The sequence below is a fragment of the Arvicola amphibius genome, chromosome 1 (assembly GCF_903992535.2).
Source record: "Arvicola amphibius chromosome 1, mArvAmp1.2, whole genome shotgun sequence".
NCBI classification, from domain to species: Eukaryota; Metazoa; Chordata; class Mammalia; order Rodentia; family Cricetidae; genus Arvicola; species Arvicola amphibius.
Window position 1 is genome coordinate 46,758,509 of NC_052047.1, and position 19,996 is coordinate 46,778,504.

Here is a 19,996-nt window from a genome sequence, read left to right on the forward strand (position 1 = left end):
GAAGTGATAAGCAGGAGAGGAACAGAAGTGGGTAACTGGGGAGGAATGTGACAAAGGGGAAATAGACAAGATGACCTGAGAAAATTGGGAACATGGACGGGGGCAGAAGGGAAGGGGAAGCGGAAAAGGGGAGTGGGGAGGAGAACATGGGAGAACTGGGATGATCAAGATGGGGAAAAGGATAAAGATGGGAAGCAAGGAAAGAGATATCTTGATTGAGGGAGCCATTATGGGGCTAGCGTAAAACCTGGCACTAGGGAAATTCCCAGGGAATCCACAAGGATGACCCCAGCTAAGACCCTAAGCCTAGTGAAGAAGGAATGCCTGGAGTGGCCTTCCCCTATTATCAGATTGATGACTACCTTAACTGTCATCACAGAACCTTCACACAGCAACTGATGGAAGCAGATGCAGAGATTCACAGCTAAGCACTGGGCCGAGCTTCCAGAGACCAGTCCAAGAGAGGGGGGAGGCATAATACAAGCAAAGGGGTCAAGACCATGATGGTGACACCCACAGAAACAGCTGACCTGAGCTAGGGAGAGCTCACTGACTCTGGACTGACAGCAGGGGAACCTACATAGGACCAAACTAGGCTCTCTGAATGTGGGTGACAGATGTGTGGTTGGGGCAGTCTTTGCAGCTACTGGCAGTGGGACCAGGATTTATCCCTAGTGTTTGAAATGGCTTTCTGGAGCCCATTCTTTTTGGAGGGATACCTTGTTCAGCCTAAATATAGAGAGGAGGCTTTGGGCCTGCCTCAAAATGATGTGTCAAGACTTTGTTTGACTTCCCATGGGAAGCCTTCCTTGCCCTCTCTGAGGAGTGGATGGGGGATGGGTAGGTGGAAGAAGGGGGAGCAGGAGGAGAGGAGGGAATGGGACTGGGATAGTTATATGAGAAAAAATTGTTTTAAAAATAAATTGATTTAAAATAAAAAAATACATTATATCTGTACGAGAATGTCATAATGAAAGCTACTGTTGAGAGTAATTAATATAAGCTAATAAAAAGAAAAATTATTATTATTTGGTTTTTTTGGATTAGTTATTTCTTACAGGCAAAGTCAGATAATTAGCTAATAAGTTTTCAGTCATCCTAGAACAAGCCGAAAGTCAGATATCTTGGTGGGATCAGGCTGGGAGTTCTCAAAAGAAACTGAAGGGCATATCCAGTTCTTGGATATAGTATAATTTTGGCTAGGCCTTTACTGTTAACTTCTTGACTCTTTCCTATATCCTGTACAGAAAAGATTTGCCAGGAAGCTGGATATAACTAACTACAAAGTATGCCTAGGAGTTAATTTTAGCAGTTTTAAAGTATACTTTAATAAATTTTGTTATATAAAAACTTACAAATAAATAAAAACATCACATACCAAAATTAACCAGACCCAAAACTTAATGAACTTAAGTCAAAGGGAAGAGAATTAAAATGGTTTTGCAAGAGAGAGTGTATCAATGACAGAAAAAAAGTCAAGAGTTCAGTCAAATTCTCCAAGAGAAGAAAACAGTGATGTTCAATGTACACTTACTTACCCAAAGATTTTGTTAAGACTTATCATATGATTCTGATCTTTTACTTGACAATCGAATTGAGAGAAATCAGCACACATGGTATGCAAAGTGAGAGGGAGAATACTTAGGTTCTTGTCCCTGCTTTGTAATTGAATAATTCTGAACAAGTCTCCCAATCCTCATTTTGTTTCTTAGTTTTTCAATCAATAAATGGCCAAGTCAGAAAAATGATATGGCATTATAGACACAGAGGTTAACAGAATGTGTTCTGAAGGTGGAGGAAGGGCCACAGAACAAGAAATACATGGCTTCTAGAATGGAAAAGGAAAAGAAACAGATCCTTCCATACAGGTTCCACTAGAATAAGGCTACAGACATTGTAGAGTAATGATAAATCTACATTTCATTATGCCACCAAGCTTGTAGTAATTTATCTCTGCATGTCTTAGGGTTTTTATTGCTGTGAAGGGACACCATGACCATAGTAACTCTTATAAAGGAAAACATTTAATTGGGGCTGGCTTACAGTTTCAGAGGTTTAGTCCATTATCAACACAGCAGGACATGGTGGCATATAGGCAGACATAAATCTGGAGAAGGAGCTAAGAAGTCTACATCTTGACCATAGGCAACAGGAAGTGAGCTGTCTCACTGTTTATAGTTTGAGCATAGGAGACCTCCAACTCCACCGCCACAGTGACACACTCTCTAACAAAGTAACACCTCCTAACAGTGCCACCCACTATAAGCTTATGGGCATCAATTACTTTCAAACTAACTACCACACTGCAGGAAGAGGAAACTGATACACAAGCATGCCATGAGATTTTTCTACAACCCTCTCTTCTTCAAAGAACTGTGAAATGTCTGAAAGCTACTCTATCCTATTTTGAGTACCTGAGTGGAGGAAGCAGACATCATAAAGGACACCTTGGTAGATAACTTTGAAAATGTTAGTAGATTGTGTTCTAAAGCCCATCCGACAGGTTTCAAAGGAATGACTAATTGAAATCCTTAACATCTGCAGCCTTTGACTTTACAGAAGCCCAAAACTAGATGTCCTGTCTCTTACTTGGTGATATTAGAAACTCAGATTTACTATGGATACTAAATAAACACCTCAAGTAAACTCTAGGCAACAAACCTAACATGACCTTATGGTGTAAGGAAAAAGAAACATGCTGGCATCTTCACTTTTCAGTTACCATTTTGTTATTTTTAAAATATGAATTCACCAATGCTGAAAAAAATTATTAGCTGAGGAAGTACACAATGAAAATAAAATGCAGATACAGAAGATGGGACAAAAGAAAAAGAAAACGCTGGCCCTGCACCTCGAGTAGCAACAGGAAGCCTTTCTCAAGAAACAGTACCTGCTCCAGCTCCTGCTCTGCATACTGCCGCCTGCTCAGCTCGCACTCTGCGCCTTCCCGCAGCTCTCGCAGCCGGCAGGCCTCCTCCTTGGCGCAGCTGATCTCATCCATCATTTTCCGCTCTAGATTTTGCTTCTCTACAGCAACAGTTCTGTTTTCTTCCTGTGCCTTTTCGAGTCTTAGAGAACAATAAATTTTTTAAAAATTCCTCATATAAGTACCCAAAATTTCACTTTTATGAAAAAAGAAACATTGCTTTAAAAAACATATTTTTAAAAATCAGAATTTTTAATAGTATTTCTAGTGATCTTAAATTAGGGTATATATCAGGATATTTTCTGTTATTTTGGGCTCGAAGGACAAGGACTGCAGAAAATAGTTTCTGCAAAGATAATGTCCAAAAACATAAATATTTAAATATATTTGAAAGTAAAATTCAACTACATTCTACCTATATCTGATTTACTCCTCTGATCTTTTACACATTTATTCCCAACTGTAATTCTCTGAAAATACAAAATACAATGAGCATTTATACCTAACATGAATACTACTCTAAAATAAGTGGTTACATATATACTCAGGTAATATTTTTACAAGACATATTTGTTTATGTGTATAACAAGAATTAAGAGTAATTTTAGTAATAAATTTCGTATTACTTGTTTTTTTTGAGACAAGTTCTTATGTAGCACAAGCTGACCTCGAAGTCACTAGCTATACAGTCAAAGATGCTCCTGAGAGGATCATCTTAGCTCTATAAGTTCTAGGATTCCCAGTACAAGCCACCACACCCAGGCTGAGTGACATGATTTAGTTACCTCTCTTGTAAATCCATGAGACTTTGCTCTGCAGTTTGTAAACTCTCTAGGTCTTTCATCATTTTTGCAACATGTTCCTTTGATGTCTTATTTTGTGTGTAAGCAAACCAACACCCCCCAACACCAATTACTATGGAAATTGTGAGAATAAAATCCTTCATCCAGTTATGAGGTGGGCCTATGAAAACAAAAGCAGATAGTTAACTTTTGAGTGTAACATAATATAAACATACAGAAAAGCAGATATCCAAAGCAAACAAAACTAAATATCTCCTTTCCCCAGATACAAATTCTAGCTTTATGAAATCAAAACTCTCCTCTAAAAATCAGTATGCTTATTTTCCAACAATCAGTATACTAACTAGTATATGGGACCTGCAGAAAGGTAGTGAAAAATGCACGTGGTCATATCAGGTCTCATTTTCTAATGCCATGTGGGGAGAAGTCCCCACAGAGTAAAGAGAGCCCATGACTTGCTTCCATTTCCTTCAGTCAGGCCAGGTCACTATCATTGAGACACAAATTGGATAACCAATCATTCACCAAAAGGCATTTCCCCAAGCATGAAGTTACACAATAAATTATACTCATCCGTGCTCCGGTACATTGGGAGATATATATATTACCCACCAAGCAGACATGACAATATTTTGTTAACCCACAGGAAAGTTACTTGCACCTCAAGAGTAGAGGCCAGGAACATCTGAGCACCCAACAACTGGCAGAAAGCCTCTTCTCCCATACCCTCTACTAGTAACAAAGATTATCCACTACTCCACCATGTACACAGCTGACAAGTCCTGGCTGAACATAGCTAGCTAGTTAGTAATGTGGGTCAAGTGGCCATTTGTTTGAAATACAGGGGTTAGATAAGGGAAAGTGCAGGACCTTATTCCCTAGCCTACCAAGGTATAATGTCAACTCAGCATTGCAATATAAGGCAAAAGGCACAAGGGCTGTCTTCAGGAATATAAAACATAAAAAAAAACCTCTAGTCAAATACCATTTTAACCTTGCCCAACTGTCAATGCACACCAGCTTTCTAGGGACTAATTAGAAGAGAGATAGATACATGATTTCTAATAAAATATAATGTAGTGTTTCAATGTTCCAAAGGAATATAATTTATAGTGGTAAATTGCCTGTCCTGGCTAGTTTTATGTCATCTTGACACAACTTAAGTCATCTGAAAGGAGGGAACCTCAATTAAGAAAATTCCTTCATAAGATCAGGCTATATACAAGTCTGTATGGCATTTACTTAATTAGCAATTGATTTGGGGTCATCCCTAGGCTGGTGATCCTGTGTTCCATAAGAAAGAAAGATGAGCAAGCCATGAAGATCAAGCAGGATCAGCACTCCTTCATAGCCTGTTTGTCAGCTCATGGCTCCAGGTTCCTGCCCTGCTTGAGCTCCTGTCCTGACTTCCTTCAGTGTGAACAGTGATATGAAAGTGTACACTGAATAAACACTGTCCTCCCCAGCTGCTTTGGTCATAGTGTTTCATCATAACAATAGTAACTAACAAAGACATCGCCTAAACACTTAGTGCTCCTGCCACAAGACATTCTGCATGCTTCCTATGGACAAACATGACAGAAATCTCAGGTTGCTAGCAAATCCACGGTGCATCCATGCCTGTCTCTATGCCAGAAAGTCTCAGTGCTTCATATTTCCAGAGCACACACCCTCACCTGCAATGCAAAACATGCACTGCAGGAAGCTACAGTCTCAGAAGGGATTGCTTGTAGTTCTGCTTCCAACTGGGAGGTTCAGCTCAGGTTTCATTTCAACCATAGCCCTATTCTGACTCTGTCTGAAATACAATCTCTAGGAATAACAATACGCAGATTGACCAGTCCCAAATTCCAAAGCACTACACACTGGAAAGGAGTTAAGTGAAAACTTCTTTTAAATGTATCTTTTCATTTGACAACATGAATTATTGTATGAAATCTAGCCTGGGCATTACACTATGGTACTTGTTCAGTCAAATGATAATTCCAGAACAAAAAAAATATTTAGAAGATAATACATCATTAATTTCTTAGCAGGTTTGCTTACTAAAGTGCACATTTAACAATATTTTAAAAAACATTTTGATAATACCATATTCTCTGGATTATGAAGCAGCCTGTTCCTATGTAGACAAAAATCTCTACTTTTAACTCCTGTTTTTACTAATCAGCTCCTAAGAAAAAGACAAAATTTCACACAAAACAACCATGTAGTGGATTCAGTCAAGGACTTAGGGCAAGGAACAAAGTTCAGGTATCCTGGGCATTTTTAGCAGGGTTCTCTACTTCCTCTCTTGTAATGCCCACCAGCTCACAAAGGAATTCTGGCTGTTTTAACAACTGCTCACTTAGCTCCAGCTAAAACAGAATCATGATCAAAGTCAAGTGATCACTGAACCATTCCCTTTAGCCTTCAATATAAGAGCCCATCTCAATCAGTATTAACAGGTACACTCCAGGATCCAGGGAGAAATAACATTAGTTTCCTAATCTGTATTCTGTAAATGCCATACTCCCTGCATTAATTTTGTTATTCCTTTTAGGATTCTGAAACAATAAAATAGAATTCTTCTAAAACATATACTGTTCAAACACTTCCTCCAAACACTTTCAGAAAATTTTTATTAAATAAACATATTAAACTTCCCTTCTGGGAAGAAATAATCCTGTCCAACTTAAAATTTTTAAATAAAAATATGACATAACAGTTTCCTACACATTCCTTTTCAGATCAATCAAATAAACAGTGTCCACCTGGTGTTTCTACTAGCCTTGTGTTCCTTCTAAAGCTTTGAGGGATCTTTGCTGATCTTTGTCTGATCTATGTCTTCAAAGTTCTTTTCCTGGTGGCTAGTGGCACTGTTAGGACTTACTACTGGTGCCATCAGAATAGTTAAACTGCCATATTCTTTAAGGTGAACATCCAGCTGAATTATTATCAACAGTCACAATACCCCAACATTTTTAATATAGAAATCTAAATTATCACCTAGCCAGTTTCACAGATTTTCCATTAGTAACTACTTTTGAAAATTCACGTTTTGATGGCAGAAAAGCTCATCCTATGAGCCACATTTCCTTCATAGTCAGCAAGTGGCTCTTCTTGTTGATCTGTGCTTCTCCATTCTGTTTTCTTCATCAACACAGGGATGGGCAGACTACACTACTGGATCACACTGAATGAAAGAGATACTAACGTGTCAAAGGCCCAAACAAAACCACATCTAGTGCTTTGAGTTGAAGTTTCTGTCGGTGACTCCGGTCGCTGATTTTCAACTGGGAAATCATAAATGAAGTTTCATGAACTGCTATCCTGTACAAAGAAAAAAGTTCATGTAATAAAGTATTTCTAATATATAATTTCAATAAACAAGCAACAATATTTACTACTTCACATGCTGGTGATCACTGTTGAGAGTTCATCTGTATCAAGAGTTCATCTGTATGAAGCATACCACACTTCAGAAACTCTTGCATAAAACTTAGCTACTGGAAGCCTTTTGGGCTGATAATTGTGCTGCTATAATGATGAGCTGCTGTTTTCTAAAGTTACTTTCTATTATAACTTACTGTAATTGGGAAATTTGTGAAACAAAGTATTTCATAATAATTACCTAATGGTGGCATTTTCACAAAGAAAACTAAAATAGTTATGGGACTTATTAAACATTTTTAGCAGAGATGTTAAACAGTTCTTACTTTAAGAGCTTTTAGTTAGCAGTAGCTGAAAAAGCTCCCACTATACTCTTAGTGCTTAACTTGTTAAGGTGAAAACCTAAATGGAAGATAAGAAAGCCTTTTTGGGTAGGTTGAGGAGTGGAGGGATTCATGCAATATGCAACCCTTCAGTGAGTTAGGAGGAACAGGCAAGAAACACTTGAACTTAGAAATAAAGAAGGTGGAGAAGGAAGTTTAAGTCATGTATACTTAGAAGCTTGAGAGCCAGCTAACCTAATATGCACAAACACTGATAACAAAGAGGCCCTGTCTCAAGCAAGGTGGAAGTTACAGAGTACTGTCCGCAGGTCGTTCTCTAACTTCTACACACATGTTGTGCCATCTCCATGTACCCACACTCACGCCACAAATACACATACATATTATATATGAATGCACAAAGAATAAAACTATAACAAAAACAGATAAAATACTTTGATACACTTATAGTATTTCTTTTATGCCATCAGCCCCAGAATTATCTTGCAGGTTCAGGACTGAAAATTGGCAATATCTAAAATATACTTCTCAATGCACGGAAAAGCAATCTGGGTACCACTGACCTGGGAAGTGTTGTTCCCTTCACATTATTATCTCTAAAATTCTTCTCATATTGCGGGAGTTCAACAAATTCTACCAACCACTGCAGGGTATCCTCAACTGTCCAATTATGAACTGCAAGATAGAAAGGAGGTATATTTTAAAGCACACTGTTCTCAAAATTAAAAGCTGTACACAGCTATATAACTTTAGGGGAAGCAAAGATGGAATATTAAATTTCAATTAATTCAATAAACAGTACTAAAATAATGTCTAGCACTCTGTGGTAAACTGAAAATACTGAGACCTACACTTTTCTCCTAAAGACAGAATCTGAAACAGAAGAAACATAAAACAATTAAGGCAAATAGCAGTAAAACTAGTTCTAAAATAAGTATCACTACAGAGCTTTTAAAGGATGAAATAATCCATTTTGCTGGGTATAGATAACAGATACAGATTTGACTGACATGTCACCTAGTCCATTAATGCATATAATACTATGAAATGCCCTCAGAAAGCCAGGTCCAGCCTAAGCATCGCAACATATGGTTGTAAACAAGATGTGGGAAACCTTTGACCCTGTGGAAGCTAAAAGCCTTGGGCAAGGACTCAGGTAGGACAACTTAGAAATAAAGAAAAGATGGGGAGGAAAAGTTTAAATTATGTTAGTCATTAAGGAAAATGGGGAAGGGAGAAATCTCATGTGCATACACACAGAAAAAGGGTGGGGTAATAAGCCCTCTGAGTTGACTATATCAACTAAAACCTAAAATAAAAACTCATAGAAATTCTGAAGATCTGAAAGAAAAATACCCCAACCAGAGAGGAATGCTAACATTAGAGTCCTACTGGGTTTTTTTTGTTTGTTTTGTTTTGCTTTTTTTTTTGTTTTTTTTTTTTGGGGGGGTTTTTTTGTTGTGTTTTTTTTTTTTTTGAGAAATAGGCAGAAAGTCAGACCACATTAGGAAAGGCTGGATTTGAAAACAGACAAACTAACCATAAACTCTGCACTTCATTGAGAATAACAACTAAGAGCAAAGATATAAAGAAAACAAAAGCCCTAAGAATCAAGTCAGAGGCTTTTGTCTGCTTGCAGTGTGTAATGAGCTACAATGAGTTTATCCAAGGGAAGGCTGTGAGTGTGCTTGAGAAATGGAGAGTTGCATAGTATGTGCATTTAATCTGAGGATTTGGGAAAACAAAGTGTTTATAGACCACACAAGAGGGCAAATGGGGCTGAAGGCAACAAGGAAGCACTGAGCACAGTGCTGTGACTTCATCTGTGCACAAATGGATCTAGGAAAAGAGCAATCTCAAATTATAGAAAAATTCTGAATTCACATTTGCATGCAATTTTTTCACAGTATGCCTTTTTCAATGTGTTCTTTAAAGAAAAAAAAACCTGAACGAATCATAATTAACAATAAAAACTTTATTTTAAAACTGTATTGCTAAGTGGCGATTTAATACTGAGACACAGCTGTTTCTCATGTTCTTCTGATAGAATTCGGTCATAATGCCTGTATATGGACCTGAGGCTGCTGGATCCATGGAGCCAAACAAAGGAGGCTACCAGCCAAGGAGCTCAGGCCTGGATGCCTCCCGCTGAATCTAATGCAGTCAGAGCAGGCTTTTTACACGAAGACTTCTTCCTTCTGGGATGACTACATGGAGAACTGCCCCATCTGACTGCCAAGAAACCCACAGCACAGCTGCACTGCACACACCCACACAAACTCTAAGCCAGGAAAACAAGAGAAGATTCTCTTTGACTTTTAATTTTTCAATAGTAAAAGTCCTGATCTAAGCAATCCAGCAGATCAAATACTGCCCCAATTTCCAAAGAGGCCAGATTCAAAGGAAGAAAATCAAATAAAGAGGGGAGAAAACTGCCCAGTCCTACTACTACTCTACCTGAGTAGACAGTTGTGCTGACTCTAAAGTAACTTTGTAGAGCTAGTTCTCTTTTGAATGCATCTTTAAAACAAGACAAAGTTACTCCAGGGAGGAAACTGACTTTGCCACTTGCCCTCTGGCCTCCTTGAAGATCCCTGCAAATACCGCTTCATTTCTTCTTATGACGAGGACTTGGATCTTGTGTTAGCTTACTCTGCTCCAAAGACCGCCTGTCCTTTCAGTTCTCGGGCAACTCATTCTCATCCACTTTATCCTGTCACCGTCTGTATTTTGTTGAACCTTCCTTTCTTAGCTAAAACCTCACCTCTTCATAAATCATTCTGGACTTCTTTTTTCACAGAACTTAATGAATTACAATTATCTATAAGAAAAGGAATTCTTTCACTATCTGCTTATTCCACTAAAGGACAGGAGGTTCCTTGCTGATCACTCTATGCTAAGCATTCATGCACCAATTATTTGTAAGGTGCTACGTAAATGAAATAGATCAGACCTAAAGGGTAAGTACTACAAAATCTATTCACATTTCAATGAGGAAACTAACAAAAGCTTGTTTACATAAGAAATCCTCAATGTCAAGAGCTCTCTGAGGCTACGCAGTCCCCTTCTTGCCCACCTGTAACTGAGCTTCTTCATGCTACACAGCTGAACTGTACCTACACCAGAGGCAAGCAGTGAAGGGCACATTTTAAAAAATGCACTTAGCAATTTATTCAGAGTTTGTAACTGCTAACAAATATTTTTGCTCTAAATTGTGGAAGTGCTATAGACTGACGTTTCAGTGATTTCCTGCAACTAGTTCCAACACTAATGAGGAGAACTCTGGGGTGGGAAGAGACATCAGGCTGCACTGTACAGCCAGTCATAGCCCGTTACAGATGGACTCTTTAACTCAGGTTCATTTTTAAATAAGCACACCAACAAATTGATCGATGCTAGCTTTAAAAATCCTGTCTTTACAAACTCCATTATAACAAAAGAGGGCTGCTATCTGAAGCACCACAAATTAGACAACCGAGAACACTTCATTACAGAATGCTGACAGGGAAAAATCAAATTCTAAATTGCAGCCAGGACACCAATAAAAACTGCCTGCCTAATATTAACTATTTATTACATACCAGATTCTAGAATTGTATTGCACATAGACACTGAAGCAGCAACTCTGTGAGTGAGCACTTGTATTCCAATGCTGAGCCTATGCTTTTCTCAAAGTAAATAAAACTCTTAATTAGGTATAAACACATCATTAGTAATGGGCCACAGTAGGTTTTCAGGACTAAGCTGTTCTTTCAAGAAACTTGCTGACCACTGTTGCAGCCGCATTACCCTAGGACCCTCAGGATCTGGCAAACTTTCCTAAATGTGCTGTGTCCCTGTATCCCCTGCCACTCTTCAACTCAGAACAGCTTTCCTTTCTTCCGTCTGCCTGCCTGTCCTTACTCCTTAATGACTCAAATTGGGAGATCCCTTTTCTTCCTGCAGACATGTTGGCCGTCACCCGCTCCCGTATCACAGCCTATCTGTCCTTTGTGCTCTTTCATCACTTTGCCGGGCCCCTTCTAACCATGACCAACTAACCAAACGCACATGGGCACTTGCTCTCTGGAAGCGGAGTGCTAGCAGAACAGGAAACTAAAAAAAGAAAGTGTTTATTATTTATTGTATGTGCGTGTACACATGTGCAAATAAGTGTGCATGTGGGTCTGTTTTAGATGTGGCAGTAAAGAACAATTTTCAAGAGTCAGTTACCTCCTTCTACCTGTGGTTTTAGGAATAAAGTCAGACTTGGCAGCAATTCCCTTTACTCACTTTGCCAACTCGTCAGCCCAGGAAGTTATTCTTTTATTAAAATGCCATTCCTTTGATTAAGGGATTTTGTTTTAATATACAGCTACTCACCCATTTATACCTTTACCCTAAATGACAGTGAAATGTAGCGTTATCTCTAGATTCTGTTAACAAGGCCCTGGCCAAGCAATCACAACGTATGGTCACACATGTCTATCAGCTGACATGTGTGAAACATGCTCTAATTGTTGTAGAATATTATTCAACTGTGCAAAGGAGTGCTACATTTGTTATGATGCAGAAATAAACATGTGTAAAGTTGTGTATTGCATTTGTTTAATTGTGAAAAGATGTGCTGTATTTGTTTCACCTTGCCTGCCTAAGGCACCTCAGAGGTCAAATAAAGAGCTAAATGGCCAATAGCTAAGCAGAGAGAGGATAGGTGGGACTACAGGCAGGGAGAATAAATAGGAGAAAACTAGGCTCAAAAAAGAAGAACCAGGAAGAACAAGAAAAGGAGGAGAGAATAAGGGAGATGCCCAGGGCAAGAAGCCAGGCAAAGGTCAGCCAGACATAGAGAAGCAGCGAAAGTACAATATACAGAAGAAAGGTAGTAAAGCCCAAGGCTAAAGGTAGATAAAGAAATACAGGTTAATTTAAAAGAGCTAGCCAGAAATGTCCCTAAGCTAGGCTGAGCATTCAAAACTAATAATGGGAGCTGGTTGGTGACCAAAAAGAAAAAGCCTGGTACTGCCAACATGAGATATTTTTTCTTTATTATTTTATTATTTAGTAATTTATTTAGTATTTATTAATACTAAATAATACTTTATTATTTAGTAATAATAGCACACAAGTACAGAACGTTATCAGCAAGTAATCTAAAAGTGGTCACCTCAGTGGACTTGTGGCTCTCCGTAAGACGTCAGTTATACATGGGGCTACTGAAGTCGGAGGTGGCAACAGTGATGTGAATTTTTCATGATAGAAAATATGACTGTGCATGGGAAGAAACTCTAACGACCTGAAAACAATATTTCAAAGAGCCAATACATTTTATACATTTTCTTCCTTTTTTTCTTGGTGACACCGTATTTCTCTTCCAGAACTTACTATGCAGATCACATTGGCCTCATACTCACAGAGATCCGCCTGCCTCCGCCTCCTGAGTACTGGGATTAAAGGTGTGCACCACCACACTTGATGAAGGTTCTGAAGAGCAAGAGTGGTAGGAAAGAGGATGGTGAGTAGAACCAGAACTTTAGGAAAGATGGCGCTCTGGTATAAGATGTGGAAGGGCAGACAACTGGAGATTAAAAAACAACTCTTTTTTGCTAACAGGACAGTTTCTATAGTTCCTCAGCTTGAAAAAAAAGACAACAACTGTGTTGCTGCCTTCCCCCTCTACTCTACTTGCCAGTCCTACCATACAAAGCTTTCTTAGAACAGCGTGTGATAAAGATGAAAACCAGGCCTAAATGCAAAAGCTTTCTGAAAGTGCAAGGTTCAAGAAATGAGAATTAAGAGATAGGAAGTGGTAGATACATTCATCAACACAGGCCATATTGCCCCGACTGAAACAGCCTTCTAAGAAAGACATGAACAATCCATAGGGACACAGCCAGGTTACAACTAGGTTAGAACTGGATGAAATGCTCTGACTGGCAGAGATCTCTACCCCTGAATTTCTATGGTATTTATTGTTTCTACAAAATGGCATAGCATAGGAGCTGTCTTATTTTGCTAAATACCTGCTAACATCTCATGTCATACTATATTGAGCTGCCATACTACACAAGATACTATTATATTCCTACATAAAATTACCATTTAAGTATTTAATGAGTGTGTAACATTCTTCCTTTAAAAGGAATTCATTTTAGTTAGAATTATCTACTTGTGAGCCAGGAGTTGTAATAAAAATAAACAATACTACTCTCAGAGTAGCTCATCTCTGATGAAAGCAGCACCAGAGAATCCTTGGTTCTAGAAAAGATCCCACCTAGAACATATTGGGGCACGAAATTACAGGTGTTGGTTGAAAGGAGTATAAGAAAACGGTTTTGTGCTTTTGGTCCATTCCCTAGCTTAAGTACACCTGATATACAAATCAGTATGGTGTGAAATCAAAACTACAAAAATGAACTATACAAATAACTTGTTCCTTTCATCCACAAAAGACAATCTTATAAAGCCAATGCAGTCAGTACTCTTAGCTACACTTACATTACAGTCCTAAAAAAGATTATTGAATATAAATTTTAAGTTAAAATTTCCATTCATGCTAGTTCTCTAAATCTTAAAGATGTTCATAAAAATCACCAAAATACTAATAAAAATATTATCTAACCATAAAGCATTTCTGTGTCTAAAGATATGTTGGTAATTGCCAATATGTTAACCTAAAAGATTCCCATGGCTTAATTCATGAAATACTAAGACATAATATTATAGTATATATATATATATATATATATATATATTAAAATTCTATATATATACATATTATATCCAGAGGTAATACTATAATTTTTTGGGTTTTAGATCAGGAAGCTGTAGATCACAGAGTTTATAAACAATTCCCAAATTAATACTCCAAATAGGTAGTATAAATACCAAAATTACTGTAGGCTTCAAAGCTCAAACTATTACCATCACGTTCTTCCTCCTCTTCATACCTTTCTTCATTCTGAGAAAATTTCAACCTACAGTCTTGTTCAGGGCTGGCTGTGCTAGAGCTTGATCAGAACAGGTTTATAATTCTGCATTTAACTTTTACTAGCTCTTAGCTGCTGTACCATGCATGACCTTAGAGTTAATTTGTGCTCTTGGTGTTAAGAAACAACTGATAGAAGAGTTATTTGGACAGACCCACTTCTGATGCCGTTATATAGAACAATGGGTCCGTGCTGTGGAGGCCCATATTTCTACATGGTGTGACAGCCAGGCTCTCAGGCCATAGTTAGAACCTGAGGTGGTCAGTACACTTCCAGACAGGCTGTCGCTACCCTAACAAAGGGTCAGGATGTTGTTTTGCTCCTTCTTTGTAATTTGGAGGATGCCTGAAAAGAGGTGTCAGCCTATGTGACAGCAAGCATAGGCAGATGTGGGCATGACTAAAGCCATTCACCTGGTTACCTAGGAAACAGGATGCTAATAAATTTACCCCTCAGTTTACATTTGGGAGTAAAGGCTGTTTGCAGAATAAACTAGAGGAATTTTCAGGATGTGAACTCAGGATTTCATGATGGATCACTGAGAATTTCCCTCCTGATAAAGCCATGTGAGTTGTGTCTTTATTCTGTACCTCCATGCCGATCCAGAGAAATAATTTATGGTCCAAGCTGCTACCGGACAACGACAGTGCTGGAAAGCTAAATACACTATTTTCAATTATTTCATGAAAACCACCTTATAAAATACCAAAAGGTTTGTAAGAGCACCAGGGAAATCACAAAAGAAATGATATTTTACGTTGTCCATTAGAGAATGTTTTGACATTTCTATAAAAATCCAAAGACATGATGGTTTGAAAAATGTTTGAAAGATTAACATATTTACAAAAGTATTCTAAAAGGATGTATTTAGACAGAAGTTATCAAAATTAAATTCAATTTCAAATGAAGACTTTCACGTTACCAAGCCTCAAGAGTTCTCTTTACGTAACTTCTCACAGGAAGCTTCAACTAACCTAAGCTGTAAAAAGGCAGGGCTCTGAAAATAAAATTTTAATTAAACATGATATAAATATGAGAGAAAGCAACCTCTTATGAAGGGTAGAAAAGCTGCAGGCCTACTGCATCTTTCCTCAGTTGGTTTCATAGACTATGTACAGTAAGTAGTCGCTTGTGAATGACACTCCTGACAGCCAGCTGCCTGGAGAAAGGTTTATCTTTAGAACAGAGCAGAATATAAATTCTTAGTTGCATGTCAACCAATAGGTCATGTCTCTGACATGAATTAAATCCCTGCATTGTGCTATATTTGGACACATAGAGTCACGCCCTGCACTTGGGAGGTTCAGAGAGTAGTAGTTGTCTGAATACTTCTAAAATTTGCTTTGCATCATGTAAGAACTGTGTAGAACTTTTTAAAACATAAAATGACATTGGCAAATTTCTGGATATTCAAAACTTAGAAACTATAGGGATATCCTGTTCCCAATAGTAATTCCAGCTATCCAGGGCTTTGTAACCTTTTTCTACTTTAAACCGAAACAATTATTTAAACTATGTATATTACCAGTGGTTACTCCTATAAAGACAGTGAGAGGTAACAAAAACATAACAAAGAATGAACTCAGAGAAATACTGAGTCCCTAAACCTGTAACAAAATGTAGAAATGATTCATTCAAATATACTATCTGAACATTACTAGGTTTATATTTTAAATCACAAATGCAGGAAATAAAACACTGAATATGCAAATTCTTGAGTGTTTTCTCTAGAAATGACTCAACAACAGCAACACGCTCAATGGCTGTAAGGAAAAAAAATGTTTAATCCAGTTTTCTTAAACATCTTTGTGTGTCATAGAACAGATTTATGACCTCAGGAACAGAGTAGCTAAATGTTTATGCATTTTACCCTTTATATTCAGATTTCTTCTTTTAATAATGAACTGAGATAATGGCAAGACGGCTTACATTTATGAACAGTTGTTACTCTTTCAGGGGACCAGAGTTCAGTTCCCTCCACCCATATCAGGTGAGTTAACAACTGCCAGACACTCCAGCTCCTGGAGGTCTGCTGCCCTCTTCTGACCTCTACAGGCACTGACAAGCTATGTCTTTCTATCTTTTTTGGGCGGCGGGGGGGGGGGGGGGGGGGCATTTTGAGACAAGGGTTTCTCTGTAGCTTTGGTGCCTGTCCTGAAACTAGCTCTTGTAGACCAGGCTGGCCTTGAACTCACAAAGATCCTCCTGCCTCTGCCTCCTAAGTGTTGGGATTAAAGACGTGAGCCACCACCACTCAGCTTCTTCTTTTTTTTTTAAATACTGTTTCATATCAAATAAAATAATCTCTTTCAAGATCAGCATTGTTTCCTTTACCTGGATATTCTTGACATATCAACAACTGTGAAGTACTTAATAATGAGCTGTGGGTACACGAACATAACACAAATGATTCTATTAAACAAACAGGGCAAACAGGAAGAAGTTAATCTTGACTGATTTCTCTTAGTGGCATTTCTAGATAAAGCAACAAATTTCTTCTAAAGTGTGGCTATTCTTCTCATCCATTTCTTTAAGAGAGTTTTTCACCTCCTGTTTAAGGGACTCTATTACTTTCATAAAGTTAATTTTTTCTACTTCTTCTTGATTAGGGTGTTCAAGTCCTCCTGTTGTAAGTTCGCTGGGTTCTGGTGCTTTCCTGTTGTTTTTCAAATTGTTGGAGGAATTCTTGCATTGGCACCTGCCCATCTCTTCCTCCTACTAATCCCCTTCTTTTACAAGTTCAATTCTCCTTGCTGGCCAGGCAGCTCGCAGGCAAAAGGCCTACCTTGCTGCAGGCAGGCTATTGAAACAAAGGACCTCCCACCCGCCTGGTTGCACTCAATACCTGGTTCCAGAACCCAAACAGGCTCATTTACAGAGGACCTTTGTCAGCAGCTCAGGAGTTAGTTACATAAGGCGCGCAAACTAGGAATAAAGCGCTCCAGTAAACGTAAATCCACACTGACAGACTCACTTACCCAAACACGTGAATAGGGCCCTCTAAGGCTTCCTCCAACTTTTCTCCAAATCTCAACAATCTTTCTATCACTCAGAAGTAGCCAAGTTCCGTATATGGATAAAAAGAAAGTTACTGCTGACCAGCACCTATGCAATGGGATAGCAGCCCTATAATGGCAGCGGCCCACACAAGGCAGGGTCTGGAGTGAGGCAGCAGCAGCAGTCTGATTGGGGTCAGCAAAGGACTGTAAACAGGGGGAAGGAGTAAGTAAACATGCTGGGGATAACAGCCTATCCGCTTTATTGTCAATGAAGGAAGATACAAACAGTGAAGCATTAAGTTAAAATCAACTCAAAAGTGTTGGACTGAAATTAGAGGTACAAATTATTACATTGAGCTCATGGGTTTTTTTATTTTTTTAAACTTTTTTTTAATTTTACATACCAATCCCAGTTCCACTCCTTCCCCTCCTCCCGAATCCTCTACCTTCGCCCCCTTTATCCTCCCCTCAACCACTACTCAGAGAGAATAAGGCTTCCCGTGAAAAGTCAACAAAATCTACCACATAGCTTTGAGGCAACATTAAGGTCCTCCCCATTGTAACTAGGCTGAGCAAGGAATCCCTCCAAAGAGAATGGGCTCCAAAAAGCCAGTACAGTAGGGATTTTTAATTAAGAAATACAAATAAGTTGTAATGTTTAAGTCTGACCATTGAGAAATCTAAGAATAATATCCTAGGAGCAACATTCTTGCTAGAATCTTGATTTCTAAATACCACATCTACTAAAATAATCAGTGTTTCCAAGACTGGCACTGAGAATCAAAATGATGCCTCTGTAATACCTTCTCAGGTCAAAAAGAAAGGGATCAAGAACAGAGGGAATCATTTAAGGTTTACTAAACGCAGCATAGAAGACCACTTGCCATTTGAGCATCAAAGTAAGACTTGCAAAATGAAAACCCACAGAATAAAAGAGAAAAGTTAGCATCAATGGCAGTATAGGCGAATACATGCAGACATGAGTCTTCTAAGAGCCAGTGAGATGCTGTGGTTGATCTTTCCCAGGGGCTACTTCCAAGACTTGTCTATTATCAACCAGCATCCTCACAGGACAAGATGTTAATAATGAACTCTACTTAAATCTCTTGTGGTAGGGTGCCAACTAATAAACAGAAGAATGATGGAATCTGAAAAGCTGTCATTTGGCAATTATCAATATAATGGTTAATCCAAGAAAAAATCTAAAGGACACTAAAACAAGGGGGAGAAAATAATATGAGGAATATGATATTTTTACACAGTTTTCAAGTGACAGCCTCAGAAAAAGGGGCTGGAGGCACAGCTCAGTGGGCAGAGTTCTTAGGCAGTACGCACAAAGCCCTGAGTTCAACGCCCAGCACTGTATAAAACTGAGTGTGGCTATACACACCTGAACTACAGAGCCAGTTTGATGCAGGCATGGATTACATGAAACCCTGTGTCAAACAAAAACAAAAATGTCCTAAAAGAGAGATTAAGTCCACTTACAGAAATGCAGCAGACACTTATCTTCAGTAAGTAACCAAAGAAAAGTCACTGGAATTAAAACAAAACTGACACATATGCCACAAAAAAAGAAGCAATGAAAAAATCATTTTGTAGCAGGTTTTGTTCCTAAATTAGGAACACACTGGGCATCATACATAATTCTACACTTTTCAGCTATAGTCATTATTAGGACAAATGTCAAAACTGGGATGGACAATGGGGTTATCTGGACAAACAGCAAAAGGAATTTTTTTCTGGTTCTGGCAATTTCTCTAAATTAGATTTATTTCAATTATGAAACAAAATTTAAAAACAAAAATTTTCTTATGTAGATTTTAAGAAGTCTTATTAATTGTGCAGTTAATGATTTTCTTGAAGCCAGTACGTTAACTGGTTTTTGTTTTTATTTGTTTAGTTGTTCTGGAACTCCCTATGTAGAACAAGCTGGCCTATAATGCATAGAGATCTGTCTGCTCTAGTTTCTGAAGTGCTGGGATTAAGGCATATGCCACCACGCCCAGCCAGCACTTTAACACTGACAATGAGAATAACAAACACAGGGCTCCGATTAGCATCCAAATAGTGTTCTCACTGGCCCTCAGTTCAGCTATCTAGGGGAGCGATTGCCACTAGCTGTGTTTTACAAATGGGAACAAAGAGAACCCAGTAATTAATTTAATCACCCTAAATCACAGATCTAGAGAACATTATATGGAGATCTGAATATAGGAAGCAAAGCCAAGGCTCTCCTCACTTTGAATATTGATCTTGTCTATTTAGGAAAGAGGCATCTATAATTAGTAATGAAAAGGTGAGAAGTCTCAAAACCTATGTAAGTCTACATTAGCATTTATTTAGAAGTAAGTTGAAAAGATGTAAGATAAAAATACATAATACTGGAAATCTTGTACTATAGGATTATGGTATTTATATAAAAACAATAATTACTATAAAAGCAGCTGAGAGTTTTAACTGCAGTTTAAAGAAAGGCTGATTCATGACTTTGCAGTGAGGAATTATCTGTAATTTAAAAAGTCTTTTTAGGAACATAGTGATTACATGTGGTTAAAATTACTAAAAGATCTCATATTTACTT

General features: G+C 38.2%; 1 protein-coding gene across 1 annotated transcript in view; it reads right to left on the bottom strand.

Moving 5' to 3' along the window:
• Positions 1 to 19,996, bottom strand: part of Stim2 (stromal interaction molecule 2) — a 134,405-nt gene that overhangs the window by 13,266 nt on the left and 101,143 nt on the right. The window contains 4 exon segments of the mRNA XM_038348798.2: positions 2,891 to 3,068; positions 3,712 to 3,889; positions 6,926 to 7,041; positions 8,009 to 8,120. Of these exon segments, the coding sequence (XP_038204726.1) occupies positions 2,891 to 3,068; positions 3,712 to 3,889; positions 6,926 to 7,041; positions 8,009 to 8,120 (584 nt within the window).